This window comes from Gastrolobium bilobum, unplaced genomic scaffold, assembly GCF_033153095.1.
Source record: "Gastrolobium bilobum isolate Gb01-03AN ecotype WA unplaced genomic scaffold, APGP_CSIRO_Gbil_v1 utg909, whole genome shotgun sequence".
Taxonomy (NCBI): Eukaryota; Viridiplantae; Streptophyta; class Magnoliopsida; order Fabales; family Fabaceae; genus Gastrolobium; species Gastrolobium bilobum.
The window spans coordinates 894,684-916,308 of record NW_026895707.1 but is presented as its reverse complement, the minus strand read 5'-3'; the positions used below and the strand labels follow the sequence as shown (position 1 = coordinate 916,308).

At 37.0% G+C, this 21,625-nt stretch overlaps 1 protein-coding gene across 1 annotated transcript in view; it reads left to right on the top strand.

The window, feature by feature from the left end:
* The window catches only part of LOC133292600 (BEACH domain-containing protein C2-like), a 119,384-nt gene that overhangs the window by 84,700 nt on the left and 13,059 nt on the right, over positions 1–21,625 (top strand). The window contains exons 23-28 of the mRNA XM_061491025.1: positions 4,375–4,524; positions 4,719–4,803; positions 4,913–5,033; positions 5,690–5,786; positions 16,329–16,442; positions 20,040–20,406. Coding sequence (XP_061347009.1) covers positions 4,375–4,524; positions 4,719–4,803; positions 4,913–5,033; positions 5,690–5,786; positions 16,329–16,442; positions 20,040–20,406 — 934 coding nt within the window. The remainder of the gene's footprint in view (positions 1–4,374; positions 4,525–4,718; positions 4,804–4,912; positions 5,034–5,689; positions 5,787–16,328; positions 16,443–20,039; positions 20,407–21,625) is intronic.

Genomic DNA, 21,625 nt, shown 5'->3' with positions numbered 1-21,625 from the left:
GAGACTGAGGAGAAGCCTTCCTGAGAAGGGTCTGGAGTGCTGCATAGTCTTCAGAGGAGAGAGAGACTGTACTAGTTGAAGCAGTATCCGATTGAGCTATATTAGCAGCATGAGAGGGTCGCAGGTGAGGATACTTTGTGTAGCAACGTTCCTCATAATGACCGAGTTGCTGACAATAATGACAACGAGGTCGCTGACCACGTCCTCCTGAGCCACGTCCACGACCACCTCCAATATTCCCGCGAAAATCAGTACGAGAAACTAGAGCAGTGGAATCAGCAACAATAGATGATGCAGGAGCAGATCTCTTATTAAGATTCAGAAGACGCTGATACGTCATTGATAGATCAGGATCCCCACTGGTCAAGATAGTATCCCGGACATTATGATATTCTTCAGGAAGACCAGAAAGTGTGGCAACCGTAAAGAGACGTTCCACCTATTTCCGATATGCAGACGCATCAGTAGGGTATGGCAACATATCCAAATATGCCTGCATCAGAGATCGACTTTTGCCAACATATGTCTCCATCTGAGTGTCAGATGATTTGCGCAGATCCATAAACTGAGACATGATGGAATAGAGCTGCTGAACATCATTAGTGTAGAGGTGTTTTGCTTCCTCCCACACTTTAGTGCAAGTTTGAAAAGAATAGAAGATGTCCAAGACGACTGGATCAATCAACTGCCAAAGGATACTCAGAAGCTGGTTGTCAATCCTTTCTCAATCAGATTTTTCTTCCTTGGGAATATCAGTAGATTTAGTCGAGAGATGGTTCCCATGTCCCTGTCCAAAGAACCAAACTCGAACAGAGGTGGCCCAGTTCTTGTAATTAACAGAACCCTTCAACTTTGAAGAGGTAATGGGCCCAACATTGGTGGAGATGATATTAGGAGAACTTTTGGCTGGACGAGGGGGAGAACTGACTTCCGAATGAACAGGAGAAGTTGCTACCATTATATTAAATCACAAGGATATAAACTAAGTAAATAGGAACGAACCTGATCACAAATCAAGAAGAGGCACGCACAAAAAGTGAGACACACAAAGATCCAATCACAGATCTGGAAAGGGGAGGAGACAACGAGCTTTTCTGTCCAAAAACGGCCGGAAAATTCCAATGGAACATTGCACACGCGCCGACAGAAGGTGGCGCGTGAGCACCACGCGCAGAGGAGAAAGACGGCACGTGACTGCTGCGATGGTGGTCGAACTTCCACAGACTTGGTCGCCGGGAAGAGAGGCTCTTGATCACTGGTGGTTTGGTTCGAAAACTCGCTGGAAAACTTCTCCGGCGGCCTGAACAGTGCTGGACGGCGGTTCCGGTGGCTGTCAGAGGTGCTGATGCGTTTGGAAATTATTCTAAAGGAGCTTACAGCCCTGTATGGCTTGCCGGAAGGACGCACGGCAAAGAAAAGAGGATTCCTAAGCAGTGGGCTTAGGTTTTAAAGCGAGAACGAAGTTTTAAGCGAAAGCGAGGGTCCCAAAACAAAAGAGCTCTGGTACCAACTTGAATATAAAATAATGTGTTGTGTATTAATCTAATACAAAGAGTTACAATATATAGAGACCCTAATGGGCTTAAGTGAGAAGCCTAGATCTAATCCAAAAAGAATATTTACAGATAGGAAGTAATCTATTCAAATCTAATCATATCTATTCTAACAAGAAGAAACCTAAAGAAGAAGATTAATCATCATTGAATGACCTAATCTGAAAGAGGAGGCTTTAGCGAAGATTGTGCGGGTACCAACGACTCCATCGGTGCCAGCCGAGATTGCCAACCTAACACCATTACTTGAACCGGCGGACTTGTACTTTCATAAGGAGAAGGCTGGGTCTTCGTGTTGCAGTAGTGCGCAAAATCAGCAATGAAGTGTGAAATAGGAGCAATGGGTCAGCTCAAGGGGCTCACCTAGCCTACTCCAATGTCAAGTCTCATCAAGCCTAGTCTGAAATGTCAAATCTGAAGGTGCACTAAGTTTGAAGTGTTTGAGTGGTGTTGGTTCAAGAAATAGGGAAGAAATAGGGATGGTCATCCAATGATATAGTTCGGTAGGTCCTATTAATAATAGTAATTATATTTAATTGATATTGTTAGACTTAGATATATTAGATATAGTTACATGATATTAATTTTGATATATTGGATAATAGTACTTTATATTAATTGATATTTTTTAAATATAGTAGATAGTTACTGGTTATTAATTGATATGGTTAGATATTGTGTTGTTAGATAGAGTTACTTGATTTGAGGGGATATTATTTGATATAATCCTTAGGAATTCAAGATTTGGGAGGATATTCCCCCAAGTTAGCATTAGGATAAAAGGAAAAAGAAGATGGAGGGGGAGGCATGTAGAGATTAGAATTGAGTTGTAGGGAGAGATTAGATTCTCGAAGTCTTGGATATCAGTCATTGTAATAACTCTATTTTCCTTATCAATAAAATTTGGGATTAGGTTATATTTACAAAAATTTTATTTGCAAACTCTTACAAACTACACTATGTACTCCGGGAGATACATTTCCAAGTGAGTGTACTCCCCGGAGTATATAATGTAGTTTGTAAACAAAAAGTTTGTAAACATAACCCTCCCCATAAAATTTTCCTTTTTTTTCCATAAATTTCCTAGATTCTAGTCCATTTCTATCAGAAGACTATTGATGTTGGGTTTTTGGCTTATGTTTTTACTTTGTGAATTCATTCATCAAATCAGTTATCTCCAGATGGTTTGATCCATATGGAGCTTTTCTTAAGTGGTTAACTTGGAGAAGATGTGAAGTTTGATTCTTTGGGATGTGCTCCTAATTTCGGTGATTTTAATGCCTTCTCCTACTAAGTGCTTGTTTGGATGGGCTTCTCCCATTTCAAAAGCTGCTTTTAAAAATTTTCTGCTGTTTGGATATCAACTTTTAAGAAATGAAGTTAATAAAAAAGCCAAAATTTTGCTTTTGTGAGAAGTTAAAATTTTTGACTTCTGAAAAAAGCACAAGGCAGAAGCAACCCCAAATATCTCATGACCAATTTTACCCATCCTTCCTTTGACCAAATCAGAGCACCTAACGATCCAGAAACAGTGATTTTCTTTGATGCGCAGAAGCATCAACATGGCAGATTCAAGCAATAACAGTGACCTGACCAAGAACAAACTCGATTTCATTACCAGTGCTATTACGAAACCAAGAGACATAGCTTCCGATGAAGGTAGAGCGTGGATTGCTGTGAACTCCATGATAACCGGCTGGATCTATAGCACCATATATCCAATGCTGCAGCCCTACATACAATACTTTGCTTTTGCAATGTAACTTTAGGATGATCTAAGGAAACGATACTGTGTGGAGAATGCACCAAGGGTGTATCAATTGAAAACCAGCCTCACCAACATAAAACAAAGCACTTCTAGATCGAGGAGGGCGGCTGTGTATCTTGAAGGGGGATTTTTTGGGGGGAAAAGGGAATTTTTTTTAAGGGTACAACAGTCATTTTATGTTTACAAAGTGCTTTTTTATTTTAACATTCAAATGACATTTTTAATTAAAAGCGCTTTTTAAATATCACATCCAAATGCAAAATAACTTTAACTTTTAAAAAAAGTTCTTTTAAAAAAAGTAACTCATAAAAAGTCATTTTTTCTAAAGCCCATCCAAACGAGCCCTAAGTATCACCTATCCTGAATTTCCGTCAATAAATAAAATGTGAATAAGTTTTGGCTGCATTATGTTAGTATGTTAGATGCACAAAGTATACAATCATCTGAACATACGGCATCCACAAAATTCACAACAAGAGACATAGAGTATATTCATTGCTTTTAGGACAGATGATTTATAAAGGGAAATATAAAGAACCAATTCAACCCAAAAGCTTAAGTTGTTGGGTGAGGCTACGTTAATAGTTTTATATATCTCTAACAAGAAACCATATAGATTATTATAGCTAGACCATTTTAAATTCTTAATCATGTTCTGATAAAACTAAATGGCCTCTTTTGGCTTCGAAGTAATACTATCCAGTTATGAATGCTTAGAAATCAAAATAAGATTAGTTTACATTTAAGTAACATCAACCAAGTCCTAATACAGAAAGAGACTAAAAATTAACACCTCACCGAATCTGATAACCCTAAAAAATTGTGATCTTATAAGCTTGTGCCTTTTTTAATTGTTGCTGTTAGATCAGGGTTTCTTTTTGGCTTCTTCTTTCAATTTTCCATTTGTTTGCTGAGATCATAGAATAAATCACCAGGGTGATGTGTGATATTTATCTGTTCTTCTAAAATAGCAATAGTAATGATGTCATCCAATATGGTTGCATTTCAGTTGCTGATTTTGCGTTAGTTAATGATTGTTATCTTCATTTACAGGTATTGTATTATCTTGTTAGGGTTGAACCGTTCACTACCCTTGCTATCAAACTGCAAGGTGGAAAATTTGATCATGCAGATCGGATGTTTTCTGATATTTCTGCTACTTGGAATGGAGTTCTTGAGGACATGAGTGATGTTAAGGAATTGGTATATGTTTATTAACTTTTATTGTAAAGTGTTGGTTTTGTACTTATGGACTTTGAGTAGATTCATTTGTCTCTTTTTGATAAGTTTTAGTGGTCCTTGATGAACTTACATATTAAATGCTTGTCGTGGTTATATTGAAACTTTTATTTTAAGCATCTTTTTTTTGTTTTGTTTTTTAAATCTTAACTTAATAGGTTCCTGAGCTATTTTACCTCCCCGAGGTCCTCACAAATGAAAATTCAATTGATTTTGGCACAACACAACTGGGAGAAAAGCTTGGTATACTCATTAAGATTTTCTGCATTAGCTTTTCGAGAAAACGTCTTGGTATACTCACATGCATATTATAGTTAATAACTTTATTTGTGATTTATTTCTGCCATACCAGATACCGTAAGACTTCCTGCTTGGGCTGAGAATCCAGTTGATTTTGTACATAAGCATAGAAAAGCTCTGGAGAGTGAGTATGTATCTGCTCATTTGCATGAGTGGATTGACCTCATATTTGGGTACGTCTTTTTCCTACATTTTGGTTTCTTCCCCTCTCTGTGGGTACATGGACCTGCTTCAAAGCTTCATCTTGTCTGTTTATGATTTTCATTTTTCATAACTTTGCACTATTGGCGAGCCTGGAGCGGTGGTAAAGCTACTCCTTGTGACTGAAAGGTCACAGGTTCGAATATGGAAAACAACCTCTTTGTAAATATGCAAGAGTAACACTGCGTATAAGATTGCATTGCTCTCACCCACCCCTGGGGAGTGGCTTTATAAGTTTGCATTATTAATATATGTTAAAACTCCAACACTGTAATACTCAAATAGGCATAAACAAAGGTACTGAAATATTTGTTCTTTCTCATTCGATTTCTTCACCATTTTGGAGATATATTTATACAATTATAGCATCCTAAAACTATGGAACTACTAACAACATTTTCAAATCAAATGGTAACAGCTTTCCGGATTGTAACAGCTATCTAATTGTAACAGCAACTTAAATCAAATCAAATAAAAAGATTCTATCTTATACAACAGCAATTCAAATATTGTAACAACTTCTATATTCAACAATATAGGTATCTAAAATATTCATTTTTAAATTTCCACTTTATTATTGTTCCTTGATAATTTATATCTGGTTACATTAATTAGTTGGATCATGCAGGTATAAGCAACAGGGCAGAGAGGCTATTGCAGCAAATAATGTTTTCTTTTATATTACCTATGAAGGGACAGTGGATATTGATAAAATATCTGACCCAGTATGTCTGCTATGCTTCTCCATATTTACAAATCAATTGATTGTTTGAGTAAAATGAAATCTCAACCCCCAAAAGAAAAGAGAAGGCTGTGGCAACATTCCTTCTTAATTGAGTAACGAGAATTTCCTCCTTTGGCTAAAGGATTAAAGTACATGTTAATAATTATATTTTGTAACTCGTATATGTGTCTGTTTGCATAATTTGTAATAGTAAATGAAATTACTGACTTAAGCTTGATATTCCTTTTCCCAACAGTTAGCTGTCAGTTTGTCAATATAACTTGGCTTTGTTATCATCAACGCAAGTTGCAGAGAAACTGAGCCGGTTGTAGAAAGAAAAAAAAAGAGATGGGAAAAAAACTTTTTCTCTGTTTTGGTGAAAGGAAGAAAAATCCTTTAATATACTACTTTACTGGCATTAAATTCACATTTATGAACAAACCAGCCTCAGTTTGTGTTACGACCTATATTAGGTAGTGGTTAGTTAAGAGCAGTAATTAGTGGCCCAAGTTAATTGTAACTACTGTATGATGCAGTTAGGCTTGTAATTAGGTGGTTATTCAGTTAGACCTTAAGGGGAGAGGTTTAGCCTGATGTATAAAAGGAATTCTCTAACTGTAGAAGGGCAACTTTTGGAAAAGAATTGAATTAGGCTGAGAGTCTCTCAGAGGGAGGGGAGTGCCCCTGTAGAAGAGGTTTACCTCTTGTAAGATCTTCTATTATACCATCAATAAAATCATCATCTTTCTTCCTTTTCTCATCTTCTCTTCCATTTTTCCTCTTCTGCAATAACATTTCTATCACCCCCAAAAGCAGAGTTGTAACAGTTTGAAATAATGGTTAGAGGCAATCTCATAATACTTTATTTGGTAACGTGAAGCTTAACTGGTAGAACTAAATTATTCTTGTCTTGACTGAGAAACTAGACAGTTGAAATCTAGTTTAAATTTAGGATCTAATATCTTCTGACTAATACTCATTTTTAAGGAAAAATCTCTCCATAAACATGTTTTTGGACAGGTTTGTTTCTACTTGGGCTCTTTTTGGTGTCTAGCACATGGTTTCTTTGAGAGAGTCATCTTGGTTAGGGATTGAAAAATTCTCGTTTCAATGTCTTTTGTTTTGTTTGATTTGCTTTTTTTGGTTGCCTTGTCTGAACATATCTTATACTCCTTTTCACGGCAGTCCATTTAATAAAAAAAAAAATTGATCGCCCCCTTGCTAGACTTTGGTTGCTTTACTTGGGTGTTTTGTTTGGTGCCATAATTGTTAGAAAAAGGAATATTATTCAAATTCTGATGAAATATAAGACTGAAATGTATTTTTCATATATTGATTGACACCCAAAGGGATCTTTATATACAGATTACAAGGTAGTTAAGGAGTTGAAGTAATAAATAAAATACACAATAACCGAAGAGGCATCACACTACTCAAAGGAACAAGTAGCTAGAAACAAGTAGAAAACTCTAGAATATTCTACACTCCCCCTCAAGTTGGGAGATATATATTGATCATCCCCAACTTGCTAATTAAATCCTCAAAGATGGGTTTGTGTAATCCTTTGGTGAGAATGTCGGCTGTTTTCTCCTTGGTAGGTATATATGACAAACATACACTACCCTCCTCCAATTTTTCTTTGATAAAATGACGATCAACCTCCACATGTTTGGTTCTGTCATGATGTACAGGATTTTGAGCAATACTGACTGCAGCCTTATTATCACAATAGAGTCTCACAGGTAGAGAATAAGATATCTTTAATTCTCCAAGGAGCCTTCTTAACCAGATTCCTTCACAAATGCCATGGGCTAGCGCCCGAAATTCTGCTTCTGCACTGCTTCTGGCAACAACAGTTTGTTTCTTACTTCTCCAGGTCACAAGATTTCCCCAGACATAGGTACAATATCCTGAAGTGGATCTTCGGTCCATAGCAGAGCCAGCCCAATCAGCATCTGTATAGATTTCTATCATCCTCTTGTGTCCCCTTTTAAAGAGCATTCCTCGACCAGGGGTGTTTTTGAGGTACTTGAGGATTCTATAAACAGTACTAAGGTGTTTTTCCTTAGGAGAATGCATGAATTGGCTAACCATGCTAACCGCAAATGCAATATCAGGCCGAGTGTGAGATAAGTAGATCAGCTTCCCTACCAACCTTTGGTAGTGCTCCCTGTCAACATCTTTTCCATCTTCAATTCCCAATTTAATATTGGGTTCAACTGGAGTTTCTGCAGGCTTGCACCCAAGCATACCTGTTTCTTGTAGCAGGTCTAGAATATATTTCTTCTGAGATAAGGAAATTCCCGCCTTGCTACGAGCAACTTCCATTCCAAGGAAATATTTGAGAGATCCAAGATCCTTTAGTTCAAACTGACTAGCTAAACCCCCTTTTAAAGATTTTATTTCTTCCCAGTCATCACCTGTGACAATTATGTCGTCAACATAAACAATGAGGATAGCAATTTTGCCACTATCGGAGTGTTTAAAAAATAAAGTGTGATCAGTCTGAGCTTGGATAAATCCTCTTTCTTTAACAACACGAGTAAACTTTTCAAACCACTCTCTAGGGGATTGTTTAAGTCCATAAAGAGATTTCTTCAACATGCATACAGAACCATCTCCCTGTTCAAAACCAGGTGGTGGATCCATGTAAACTTCCTCATGTAAGTCCCCATTTAAGAAAGCGTTCTTTACGTCCAATTGATGCAAAGGCCAATCAAGGTTGGCAGCAAGTGATAGTAAGACTCGGATAGAGTTAAGTTTGGCAACGGGAGCGAACGTCTCCTGATAGTCTATCCCATAAGTCTGAGTAAATCCTTTGGCAACAAATCTGGCCTTATATTTGTTGATGCTGTTATCTGCATTAAATTTTATTGTGAACACCCATTTGCAACCTACAGTTTTCTTTCCTCTGGGAAGTGCCACGGACTCCCAAGTTCCATTTTTTTTAAGAGCATCCATTTCTTCAAAGACTGCATCCCTCCATTTAGGGTCATTAAGTGCCTCTTGGATATCTTTTGGTATTTTTGTACCGTCTAATATGGTGTTGAAAGCACGAAAACCTGGAGATAACTTTTCATATGAAATGTGATGAGAAATAGGATGAGCAGTGCAAGATCTAGTACCTTTTCGAAGGGCAATGGGCACATCTAGGTCAGTTGTACTAGTGTTCTCAAGTGGATTGCTGGAACTAGGACTCGGGTCAGAATCCTGGCAGTCTAGAGGATCTTGAGGAGATTTTCGCCTGCTGTAGAATTTTCCCCATTTACCGGGAGGATCTCCAGTCTCTGGTACAATTGCTGTCCTTGTCTCCTGTACATTAACTCCCCCTGACTCCAAAGGTAAAGAAACAACAGATGTTTCCAAGGGTAAAGGTAAGACAGTAGAATTATTTGGATTCCAAGACTTGTCTTCATTTATACCAATAGACTCCCCCTGAAGAGAAGTCGAGGGAAAAAATGATTGTGTTTCACAAAAAGTAACATCCATAGAAACAAAGACCTTTCGAAGAGAAGGTGAGTAGCACTTGTAACCTTTTTGATTAGGAGGATATCCTATGAAGACACATTTAACAGACTTATGATCAAGTTTGGACCTTTGATGTGGAGGAATATGAACAAAAACCACGCAGCCAAACAACTTTGGAGGAAGGGAAGAGAGAGCCCGAAAGGAGGGAAAAGAGCGGGTAAGGCAAGATATGGGAGAATGAAAATTCAGGACGCGAGAGGGCATCCGATTGATGAGATATGAGGCAGTCAAGACAGCCTCCCCCCACAGCTATTTAGGGACATGCATTGTAGACAAGAGGGCTCTAGCAACTTCAATGAGATGTCTATTTTTCCTTTCAGCCACCCCATTTTGTTGAGGGGTGTTAGGACAAGAACTTTGATGGATAATACCTTGCTTGGTTAGGTAATCACCAAGAACAGAATTAAAATATTCAGTACCGTTGTCAGTTCGCAGGATTTGGATAGAGGTCTGGAATTGAGTTTGTACCATAGCATGAAAATTTTTAAAAGTGGCTGCAGCTTCAGACTTATCTTTTAGAAGATATACCCAGCATACTCTAGAATGATCATCAATAAAGGTAATAAACCAACGAGTTCCAGATATATTTTTTTCACGAGCTGGGCCCCAAATATCACTATGAATCAAAGTAAATGGAGACGAAACATGATAATCTCTAGGGAAATAAGAAACACGAGAGTGTTTTGCAAACTGACAATCATCACAAAAAAAGGAACTTGGTTTTTTGTTGATAAATAAGTTTGGAAGCAGCTTTTGAAGATAAAAGAAATTTGGGTGTCCTAAACGACGATGCCACAACAAAACATCATTACAATCGTCTGATAAACATAAAGAGTGATTTGCAAAAAATCTCTTTTCATGAGAATCTTCTTCAAAATAGTAAAGCCCTTCTTCCTCTCTAGCACTGCCAATCATCAGCCCCGAATCCTGTTCTTGAAAAACACAGGTTTTGGCAGAGAATTTAGCAACACAATGCAATTCAGAGGAAAGTTTACTAATAGAGATAAGGTTACAAGTAAGAGAAGGGACATGAAGGACAGAATTCAGAGTAATATGTTCAGAGAGCTTAATGGATCCCTTTCCCGCAATATTAGAGAAACTACCATCAGCCGTCCTTATTCGTGACTGGTGATAATAAGGGGTATAAGAACAAAACAGGGATGCATTACCTGTCATATGATCAGAAGCTCTCGAATCAAGAATCCAACGACTACTATGATCAACATGGAATGCCATACCTTGTTGAGCAACATGACTAGTTGCCTCAGCAGATTGAGACATCACCTTCTGAAATTGCTCATAATTCTTACCGTTTAAACGGTGGTTAGTAATCTGTATAGCTGGGTTGTCTCCGGAAGACGAAGAACAGGGAAGAGGAAAGACACCGGAAACATTACCGGATGATTTTTCAGAATGCTTATTCTCAGCCTCAATATTTTCAACTTCCATTGTTCAAAATAAAAAAATAAAAAAAAAACAAAAAAGGAACTCCAATCGTTCAGAACTGAAAAATCACGAAGAGGAACCAACTGGACCCAACAAGAAGAGTGCTCCAATCGTGATTTAAACCCCCAGAACAGGAAGAGGAAGGCCAGGCGAGCCGTTCTGTGAAAGCCGCGTGACAAACGGAGGCCGGCAAGGCGGCGCGTGGCTCACACGCGCCGGAGAGGCAGTTCTGCAGTGGCGGCGCGTGGCTGACTTTCCGGCGACGGGGCTGACGTGGGTCGACTCGGAAATGGCTTCTGAGTCCAATGGTGGCCTTGGTTTCATGATTGGAGGGGTCCAGATATGGTTTCTGAGTTATTTTAATAAACAATGAAAAATGGAAAACGGAAGGAAACGTGAAGGTTTACAAGATGACCACAGGATAACCTGCTCTTGATACCATGATGAAATATAAGACTGAAATGTATTTTTCATATATTGATTGACACCCAAAGGGATCTTTATATACAGATTACAAGGTAGTTAAGGAGTTGAAGTAATAAATAAAATACACAGTAACCGAAGAGGCATCACACTACTCAAAGGAACAAGTAGCTAGAAACAAGTAGAAAACTCTAGAATATTCTACAAATTCATAATACAGTGACCTAAGCCTATTATAGGCAATATAAAAAACTAAAACTTTTAATGTTGGGTGAAGGCACATGACTGGTTTGATTATATCACTGACAGCCTCCTTTTTTCTCTTCTCCTTATTCTATGTTCTTGTCCCTTCTCCCTTGTGGCCAAGGGGTTCCCTCAACAACCTGGATTTGACTAAACTAAGACTTTCTCTCCTGTAGTGAATCCTGTGACTATTTGGATTGTTATCACCTTGGCCCTTACTCGTTGTTGGCCTATTCAGCAACTGGATGTGAATAATACCTTCCTCAATGGCTTGTTAGAAGATTAGGTGTATATGCAACTACCCCCTGACTTTGAGGATTCCAACAAGTCTTTGCTATGCAAGTTGAATAAGGCACTTCATGGGCTTAATTGGCCCCCTATGGCCTGGTTTTGTAGACTGGCCAACACTTTATTTTGCTTTGGGATCATCTCAAGCAAATGTGATCTTTTTCTGTTAATTCTCAACGGCAATACTTACTGCCTTTATGTGTTAGTCCATATTGATGACATCTTGGTCACTAGTTCCTCTCCACAGCATATCAAGCAGCTTATCTTCATACTTAATTCTGCTTTCTCTCTCAAGCAGCTAGGCTCTGGGCATTGAGGTTTAAAATGTTGCAAATGGATGTCTACTTCTTTCTCAGGCTAAGTATACTCGGGATCTCCCAGCTAAACTGCTAAAGCTCACATGAGTGAGGCCAAAGGCATTTCTACCCCTATGATAGGAGGTTGTAAACTCAACAAACATGGGAGTGATTATTTTGAGAGCCCTCAACTATACAAGTGTGACTATCACCAGGCCTGAATTTTCCTATAGTGTGAACAAAGTCTGCCAATATATGGCTCAATCCGTGAAATCTGATGGAACCAGAAAAATAAAACTGGAATTATAGAGATAATGGAGGCCATGCCTCTCTTTACATACACTAATATGCAGAAAATAAACACCAAGAAAGCCTCAACTCCCCCTTCAACCAAATACCTAGGCTCAAGAGTTCCCTAGAGGTCTCTCAATTTCCCCACTAAACTAGAATTGAATACATGGATAATGAAATCTCACCCTAAACATCTCTATTTATACTAATTCCTAACTAATGGGCTTGGTTACTTTATTGAAAGCCCATCAATACTCCCCCTCCACAATTCACCTTGTCCTCAAGGTGAAGAGAGGATAGGTAACGTGAGAAAAACTTTCACCTGGATCCCATTGTTGGAAGCATATAGACCCAGGTATGCTTGAAGTACACAAACTGCCATTAAGTCGTGCTGCAGCCTTACAAATTGTTGTGCCTTTTTTACCCTCTAGTGTTCTGTTTTCAGTGTCACCAATATACTCCTTAAACGACAATATCTTGTTATGAGTTCCATTTAACTGCATAAAATATGCCTCAGGCCACATCTTCAGATCCTTCACATCATTTTCAACTACAAAGTTGCTAGTCATAAGGGTTCCACTTCTGTTAAGACCAAATCGACGAACCACAGGTGCAATATTAGTAACTTTTTTTGAGGTTAGGGTCTGCAAATGAGCCTCAAATTGCTGACTCCAGCATTGTAGTCTCCCATCTTCATCGTTTGGCTTCTCCTTTCCCTCACCCATAATCATCTCATGCAAATGAGAAGGTTGACAGACATGCCCAGAAAGGAAAAGGGCACTACACTTGAAAGAAAAAATGATCCTTCTTTGATCGTCCCCCTCCTCTTGTGTTAGACGACAAATTCGCGAACCATGACTTCCTCTTCGCCCGTCGTCCTCCGTCGCTACTCCTCGTAGTGCCGCTCGCCCTCCTCCATTGTTGTTTCTTGCTTCACGAACGGAAACTGGAGCCTTAGAGTACGACCCACTTCTTTCATTAATCTGAATTTGAGTTCTTACCGAATTGGGCCCAAATCGATTAAGCCCATTTCGATCAACATTGCTAGAAGAATTGGGCCCAGTCCCTGTGTTGTCTTGATGGGCCAAAGTTGGGCGTGAATGGTGCCCCGCCCTACCTCCACTTGACCCAAAAAAAATCACATCCGCCTCAACCCTCTCTTTTTCTGTTACCCTCCACTTCGTGTGCTCTCCTTGTCGTTCGCCGCTGTACGTCTTTTCTCTCACACCACTGTGCTAAGACTGGGCTGCAGTCCCACGAGCCTTGTCTATTTCGTTCTGCTCTTCTCCTTCCTTGATTTCCATATCTAGTTTGGTCGTTGATTTCTTTTGCATTTCTTCCGTTTTGCTATTTGGATTTGAGTTGGAAACTTCCTCCTCTGTTTGCTATTCTTCATCGTGTGCTGCCTCTTTCTCTTGTTCTATTTCCTCATCACCTTTTTCTTCTTCATTTATTGTGGTATCTTCTTCTTTTTCCTTTATTTTTTTTTTTTTTCTGAGTTTTGATATGCCTTAGCGTCTCATTCTCCTTCTCCTTCGTCTTTTTTCCTTTCTTCTGTTTCTCTTTCGGAGTTTTGACCTTCTTCTACTTCGTTGCTGATTTCTTCTTCTTCTTTGCTGATTTGTTTTTCTGCTCCGCGATCTGGTTCTTCATCTTCGCGTCGTTCTTCTTCATCTACCACACAAATCTCAGGTAGATATTTAATTATAAATGCTTTGGTAAAATCCCACAATTTTGCATTAGGATTGTTAAGATTCCAAAGCCTAGACCAGTAGAACGCACATCCTTTAAGCCCCTTCAGAGTTTCTGCCAATTGTTCATTTTCTTCCTTTATTTGTTTTTCTTGAAAATGTTGATCCATAGCAATTTGCCATCCCCAAGCATCATCTCCTTCTCCATAAAATGTTGGAACCATTGTATCAGTTCTGGATTTGTTGCTCGATTTTTTTCTATTTTTCTTTTTCCTTTTTTTTTTTGTTGGATCTGGACCAGAAAGCACCCCTACATCGGAAGTGCTCTGATACCAAATTGATGGAACCAGAAAAATAACACTGGAATTATAGAGATAATGGAGGCCATGCCTCTTTTTACATACACTAATATGCAGAAAATAAACACCAAGAAAGCCTCAACTCCCCCTTCAACCAAATACCTAGGCTCAAGAGTTCTCTAGAGGTCTCTCAATTTCCCCACTAAACCAGAATTGAATACATGCATAATGAAATCTCACCCTAAACATCTCTATTTATATTAATTCCTAACTAATGGGCTTGGTTATTTTATTGAAAGCCCGTCAAAATCACAATGGCAGGTTGTCAAACGCATCCTTAAATATCTCAAGGGCACTCCTCAACATGGCTTCCTCCTCCAATCTGCTGCTCGCATGCCTCCTTTTTCTCTTCGGGCTTTTTGTGATGCTAGCTGGGCATCTAACCTTGATGACCCGCGTTCTACATCTGGCTCCAAAAATTGCATGTCCAGTCACCACTCCAATTATTTACTGTGATAATTTGTGCATAATATCTCTTTCCTAGAATACAGTTTTCCAGACTCGTACAATACTATGGAGTTAGACATCTTCGTGGGGAAAAAGGTCGTCAACAAGAGTTTTTGATAGTTGCCCATGTCCTCTGTGAATCAACTAGGTGATTGTCTAACTAAGGCTCTTTCTGAGTCTAGATTTTCTCGCCTAATGGACAAACTCAGGGTGTTTGATCACTTCCACCTTTCTCAACCATTCTGAGCTTGAGAGGGGACTGCTAGAGAATGAGAATGTGCCGAGTGTTTAGTTTTCAGCTCAGCTAGGACTACGATTAGTTTATTCTGTTGCCAAATATATCACAACAGTTTATAACTGTTACAACAGCTGTTAGTAACTGTTACAACAGCTGTCAATCTGTTACAACTATCTCTAACTGTTTCTGTTATAGTTTAGAACCTAGTCTACATCTTAGTCTATAAATACAGCACTTTATGTACAAGTTATTCATAATATTGAAATCACACTTTCAGAATCTCTTGCGCTCTCTCTCTTTCTCTTTGTTTTCGTGCCTTCACTCTCAAATCTCTCTTATTCTTCTCAGTGCACCATTTACATTTTCTACACAAAGCTAGCTCAAATAGCCAATATCAGATCAAATTGAATCTCATATCTTTAACTATTAGTGTACCATGCCCAGGTCTATTCATCTTCGTTGACAATAACTTTCACCATGAAAACTCCATTTTTTATGATGTTCATTTTCTAGTCAAATCATGCCCTTTCAACTAGTAACTACGCTCTTCTGACTAATAAACAAGCTTAAAATCATCCAGTGACCTCTATTGTCTGTTGTTCAAATTTTCTTAAGAGTAAATACACAATTTGGTCATCGAGAGATATATCTTGTGTGCTTTTAGTCCTTGGAAATTTGACCAGTTATTGCTTCTAGCAAGTTTGACCAAACAAGCTTAAAATTGTCATTGACCCCTAATTTGTATCTTGTTCCAATTTTCTTAAATACACAATACACAATTTGGTCACTAAGATATATGTTGCATACTTTTATTCCCTAGAAGTTTGCTTGTATATTGGCCTTGGAATTTTTATAAGTTCTAACAAGTTGGTCTTTCTTTAAGTTGGTCTTCAAAAACCCTAGAAGAGAAGTTGATTTGGCATGTTAAGTGCATGTGTCTCCCTCGTAACTTCACATTTGTGTGCTTCCGTTAGGGTGTTTGAAGACCTATTGACGGAAAGACTAACTTGAAGTACTTGCAGAAATTTGGAGACGATTTTGTATATAACAAACTTTGAGGGACTAAAAGCATATAAGGTATATCTTTCAAGGACTAAATTGTGTATTTACTGATTTTCTGAAGGACCAAAAGAAAGCAATATAATATTTCTCTTTACGCATCATAAATTTGTATGTGGAGTGCATTTTTGTAAAACATTTACAAGAATCGTTCTTAATAGCGCTTCAGACCGCAACCACATCATAATTTATTCATGTTTCTGTAACTTATTACTTTCTTATGTGCATGACAAGGTGCAACAGCGTGCCACACAAGATCAGATTGCTTATTTTGGACAAACACCATCCCAACTTCTGACTGTTCCTCACTTGAAGAAGATGCCGTTAGCAGAAGTTCTGCATTTACAGGTAACTATTGATTGTATTGGTTTGATAGTGATACCCTGATTGATACAATTACAACTTTCTGAGCAATCATTTGCGCTTGCTTTAGTATGGCTTCCCTTGATTCTTATCCTTGTGTTTTATTTGACTTCTGTAATATCTATTAGAGAATAGTATAAACCATTAAAAATCTCTCACTCACCAGCTTAAGCTTTTGAGTTGAATTGATTCTTTACATGATATCAGAGCCTCGTATTCCGGGTTCGATCCTCACCGACCCATTTTCTCTTGTAGAATTTCTTGGCACAGGTAGGCTGGACCTGATGTATTATCCACCCTTCATGCCCAATGGACTCTCGTATGAGGGGGCGTTTTAGAGAATAGTATAAACCATTAAAAAGCCCTCACCCACCAACTTAAACTTTTGGGTTGAATTGGTTCTTTACAATATCTATATATTTATATACAGAAATCATCAGCCTAAGTGGTAATTCATGATTAGCCATGCAATGACTGATTTATTTAGTTTTGGTTTATAATTGTCATCAACCATCTATCCTAAAAACTCAAGTTATTAGATGAAGATATATGAATAGTTTTATATTATAATTCTAAATCACCTCCTTAATGCAATAGCCCTTTGGTTTTGAAGTTTGAATAATTCATAGACCTATCTACCTTGTTTGTAAAAGAATCGGGGCAACAAAGATTGAACTCGAGACTCGACAAGACCTTTTGGTCATAGAGGCTTTCATATTATTTCATAAATCAATTATCTCAAAAACTTATGTTGTTAGATAAAGATATATGAATGCTTTTATATTAATTTTCTAACAATAATGTTAGGAGCAAAATAAATTTCATTATGAGTAAATATTACTCTACTACCTTGAAGTTTGTCAATTTGATAGAGAACTCCGAACTTGACCAAAACTTAAACCCCACTTCATTTTTTTATCTTTGACTTACTATTTACTTAATACCATTATGTATTTTTGAAACAAAAGGTCACTCATTATTAATTGTTAAATGCTTCTATATATGTAATAATAAAAACTTTTTAAAGCTAAATAATCTTACACGAGTTTTTCTTTACAAAATTAAGGTAGCTTTTTAACATAAACTGAAAAAGATATAACGTGAAAAATATTATGAAGAACATATAATTAATATGCGTAATTATATATATATATATATATAGAAAGTGGACTTTACATATTATCTTTATAAAGAGAACCAATTCAACCCAAAAGCTTAAGTTGTTGGGTGAGGCTACATTAATGGTTTTATATATCTCTAACACGGCCCCTCACAATAGAGCCTATTGGGCTTAAAAGGTGGATGATGCATCAGGCCCAGCCTACCTATGCTAAGAAATTCCACAAAGAAAATGGGGGGCGGCGATGATCGAACCTGAGACATCGAGGCTCTGATACCATGTAAAGAACAAATTCAACCCAAAAGCTTAAGCTATTAGGTGAGAGCCTCTTTAGTGGTTTATATTATATAATTAGTAGCAATTGCTTTAAAGTAAAAGTAGCTACTAGCAATCATGTACTATATGTAGAGCTGTCAAAATGACCCGAACCGTTCCATTTGGCCCTAGCCCGTGTGGATTAGGGCCAAAAAGCCCGCAGGGCAAGATGAATCTCAATAATCAAGGCCCGCATGGGCCAAAAGCCCTATTGGTTAGGGCCAGCCCGCGGGTCATCCAAAATTATAATTTCACAATTTTTTTTATCATATTTAATACATTAAAAAATATTTTAACAAAAGAATTTTTAACACTTTCTTAGCATATTTTATACAAATTATAAATTTTTTATAACTTAATTTTTTAATAAAATAAAATTTGTACATAAATATACAAGTGAAAATGTAAACAAAATTTTAATATAAGTTAAAATTTAGTTATTACTTTTACTAAATTCATTATTAAATGATGCCATCAAATAAAGATTTTCTCACGGGAGTAAATACAACAATTATAGTAGAAAACTAAAAGTAATGATGGAAAAATTATCTTAATACCAGTATTAAATAACTGCTCTTAGTATGTTATATATTTGAAAGTAAAATAATTGATTTTCTTTAACTACTATCGTTACAAAAAACTTTTTAGTTATTATTATTCACAAAATTAACAAAGTGCATTGTATACAATATGTTTCAATACAAATTTGGATGTATAACATGCTTAGATGTCAATAAAAAATTTATTTTTATTGATGCGCAGATGAAAATCTCTGTTAAAATATATCACTACTGAAAAATTAATTTTTGTTGTAAAATATTATGGATGAACTTCACATGGTTCATAACACATGACTCTTTTGTTTTTCATGACATTTGATATATTCTATAATTATCACACTAATGGTGAGTTGAATTGTAGAATACATCCAAAGGGGTATTGTAAAATATTATGGATGACCTTTCACATGGATTATGGATGACCTTTCACATAGATTATGCATGACCTTTCACATGGATTATGAATGATCTTTCTCATGGTTCATAACATGTGACTCTTTGTTTTTTCATGACTTCCACGTTTAAAAATGCATCTAAGATAGGTCCTAGACTCTTTGCTCATAACTATTCTTATTTTATTCTTTCTTTTATTTTTTTTCTACACTTCATTTTCTTTTCTTTCATATTTCACTTTTTCTTATATTCTCCATCAAATTCACTACAATTCCTACTTATATTTAAAAATATTTAAATTTATATAATTTTTAGTTTTTTAAATAATGAAAATTTTAATTAAAGAAAAAGTTTGGCCCGCGGGTCAGCCCTAACCCAGCCAGCTAAATTTTAGGGCTTTGAGGGTTAGGGCTGAAACAGGCCCTACCACAAAAAAAGCCCTAATGGGTTAGGGTCAAATATAATGCTTTGCAGGCTGACCCGCGAGCTTTAACCCATTTTGACACCTCTAACTATATGTGTCTGTTTCAATTCTCTTTATAAGTAGAAATTAAGCCAAACAAGTTTTGAAAAAAGCTTTTATAATAAAAAGCTCTTTTTTGTATAATGAAGAAAAAAGGCTTTTTTTAAAGCTTTTATTGGTTTTTCTTGAATTGTGTGTTTTTTTTTTAAATGAAGAGCCATGGAAATAGAGAGAGAAAGTGGGAGGGGGGTCTTTCTTGGAATATGTATTTTTAAGCTAACAAATATCCAAATAGCTTTTAGCTTCTTCTTTTTTAAGCTTTAGCTTCAAAGTAACTTCTAGCTTAAAAAAAAGAGAATCCAAACAAGCTCTATTATATCCTAAACTCAAGTTTTATTTAATAGATTTTAATAAGTGAGAAGGAAAGCCCTTCCCAACCCCCTCTAGCATTAAAAGGAGAGCAAAAAATATGAACCTGGATTAGACATCAAGCTAGAACGAAAGCCCCATTTATCTCTTTTGATTAGTTCTGACTCTTATTGTTTCCAATTGTGTTACGGTACTTATTGGTAGACTTATGTAAGTACAAGATGGTGTCACTTTAAGATTTGTCCAAAACCTTTGTGATGAAATGTTTTTGAAATGCCCTTCTATTGCTTGATGTTTCCTCAACCATTGATAATGAGTGCATGTGATTATAGTGATGATGCATACATTTCTTTGCATGTCAGACAATATTCCGCAACCCAAAAGCAGTCAAACTATTTGTTGTTCCATCCCCTGAACACTGCAATCTACCTGCGGCTGCCATTCACGCATCTTCAGATGTTGTTGTGGTTGTTGATTGGAATGCACCAGCAGCTCATGTTGCCCAACACAAGTGGCAACCCAATACACCAGATGGCAAAGGTACTCCATTCCTCTTTCAACATGGGAAAGCTACATCTGGCTCTGCTGGTGGGACACTTATGCGCATGCTCAAAGGGCCTGCTGGGACTGGTGAAGAGTGGCAATTTCCCCAAGCGTTGGCATTTCCTGTTTCTGGAATTAGAAGCCAAGCTATCGTTTCTATAACATGCGACAAAGAAATTATTACTGGTAAATCTAGACAAGCTAGGATTGTTAAGATATGTTGCCTCTAGTATTCTTTTGTGAAATGATCTCTGATATCAAGATAAATAGTTAACATATAATTTCTAAGGGATCTATTAATCTCATGTTGCATGAGATAATTATCTCATGCAACAGAGATAAGATTGTGGGGTCCACTACTTTTCAAAAAAAGAAAAGAGTAAATACTCTTTTTGATCCTCAGCAAATTTCATGATGCCCGCTTTAGTCCCTAGCAAATAGAAAGGGCCATCGTGGTCCCTAAGAAATTCAAAATAAACCCATTTTAGTCCTTTTAGGGACTAATATGGGTCTTTTTTGAATTTGTGAGGGACCACGATTTCAACTAAATGGGTCTATTTTGAATTTCTTAGGGACCACGATGGGCCTTTTTATTTGCTAGGGACTGAAACGGGCATCGTGAAATTTGCTGAGGACCAAAAAGGGTATTTACTCAAAAGAAAAAAAAGAAAAAATAGTGGACCCCACTATTTTGTCTCTGTTGCATGAGATGATTATCTCATGCAAAATGAGACAATTATTTCCCAATTTCTAATCATCAGAGTGGATTTATAAGTATGCCTAGCAACATAGGGAGTATTTTGGATAACACCATTTATCAATTTTTAAGAATATTTCTCTAGGGGATGAACATGTGGGCTTTTCTAGATGTTTAAATTACTTCATGAACCAACTCTCCCAAAAACTTAAGTTATTAGATGAAGACATATGATTGGTTTTATATTAATCTTTAATACATCTCCTCTTGCAAAAGCCTTTTCGACATAGGCCTGAACAATGCACGAAACCACCAATCTTTTGTTTAAATTCAAATTCTTATTAAAATAATGGAAAGTCATAGAGACTCTGATATCATGTCATAAACCAACTATCCAAGAAGGTTAAGTTGTTAGATAAAAAGACATAAATATTTTTATATTACATCTCTAACACAGCACTTGGTATTTCCTTTGTTTGTTCTAGTAGCTTTTAGAAACGACATAAAGTTCTACGCAGCATTGCAAGTATGCACTAGCACCTGTTTTGTTCAATAAAAGAGGAATACTTGTTAAAAAAAGATTTAGGTACAAGAATGCGGAGAAAAAAATTATTCAAATCTTAAAAATTAAATTAAACTAGTTCCAAACTCTTCAAGTATTTGCAAATACCCATTAATTGAAGCAGCAGCAAAACAAAATAGACCAAT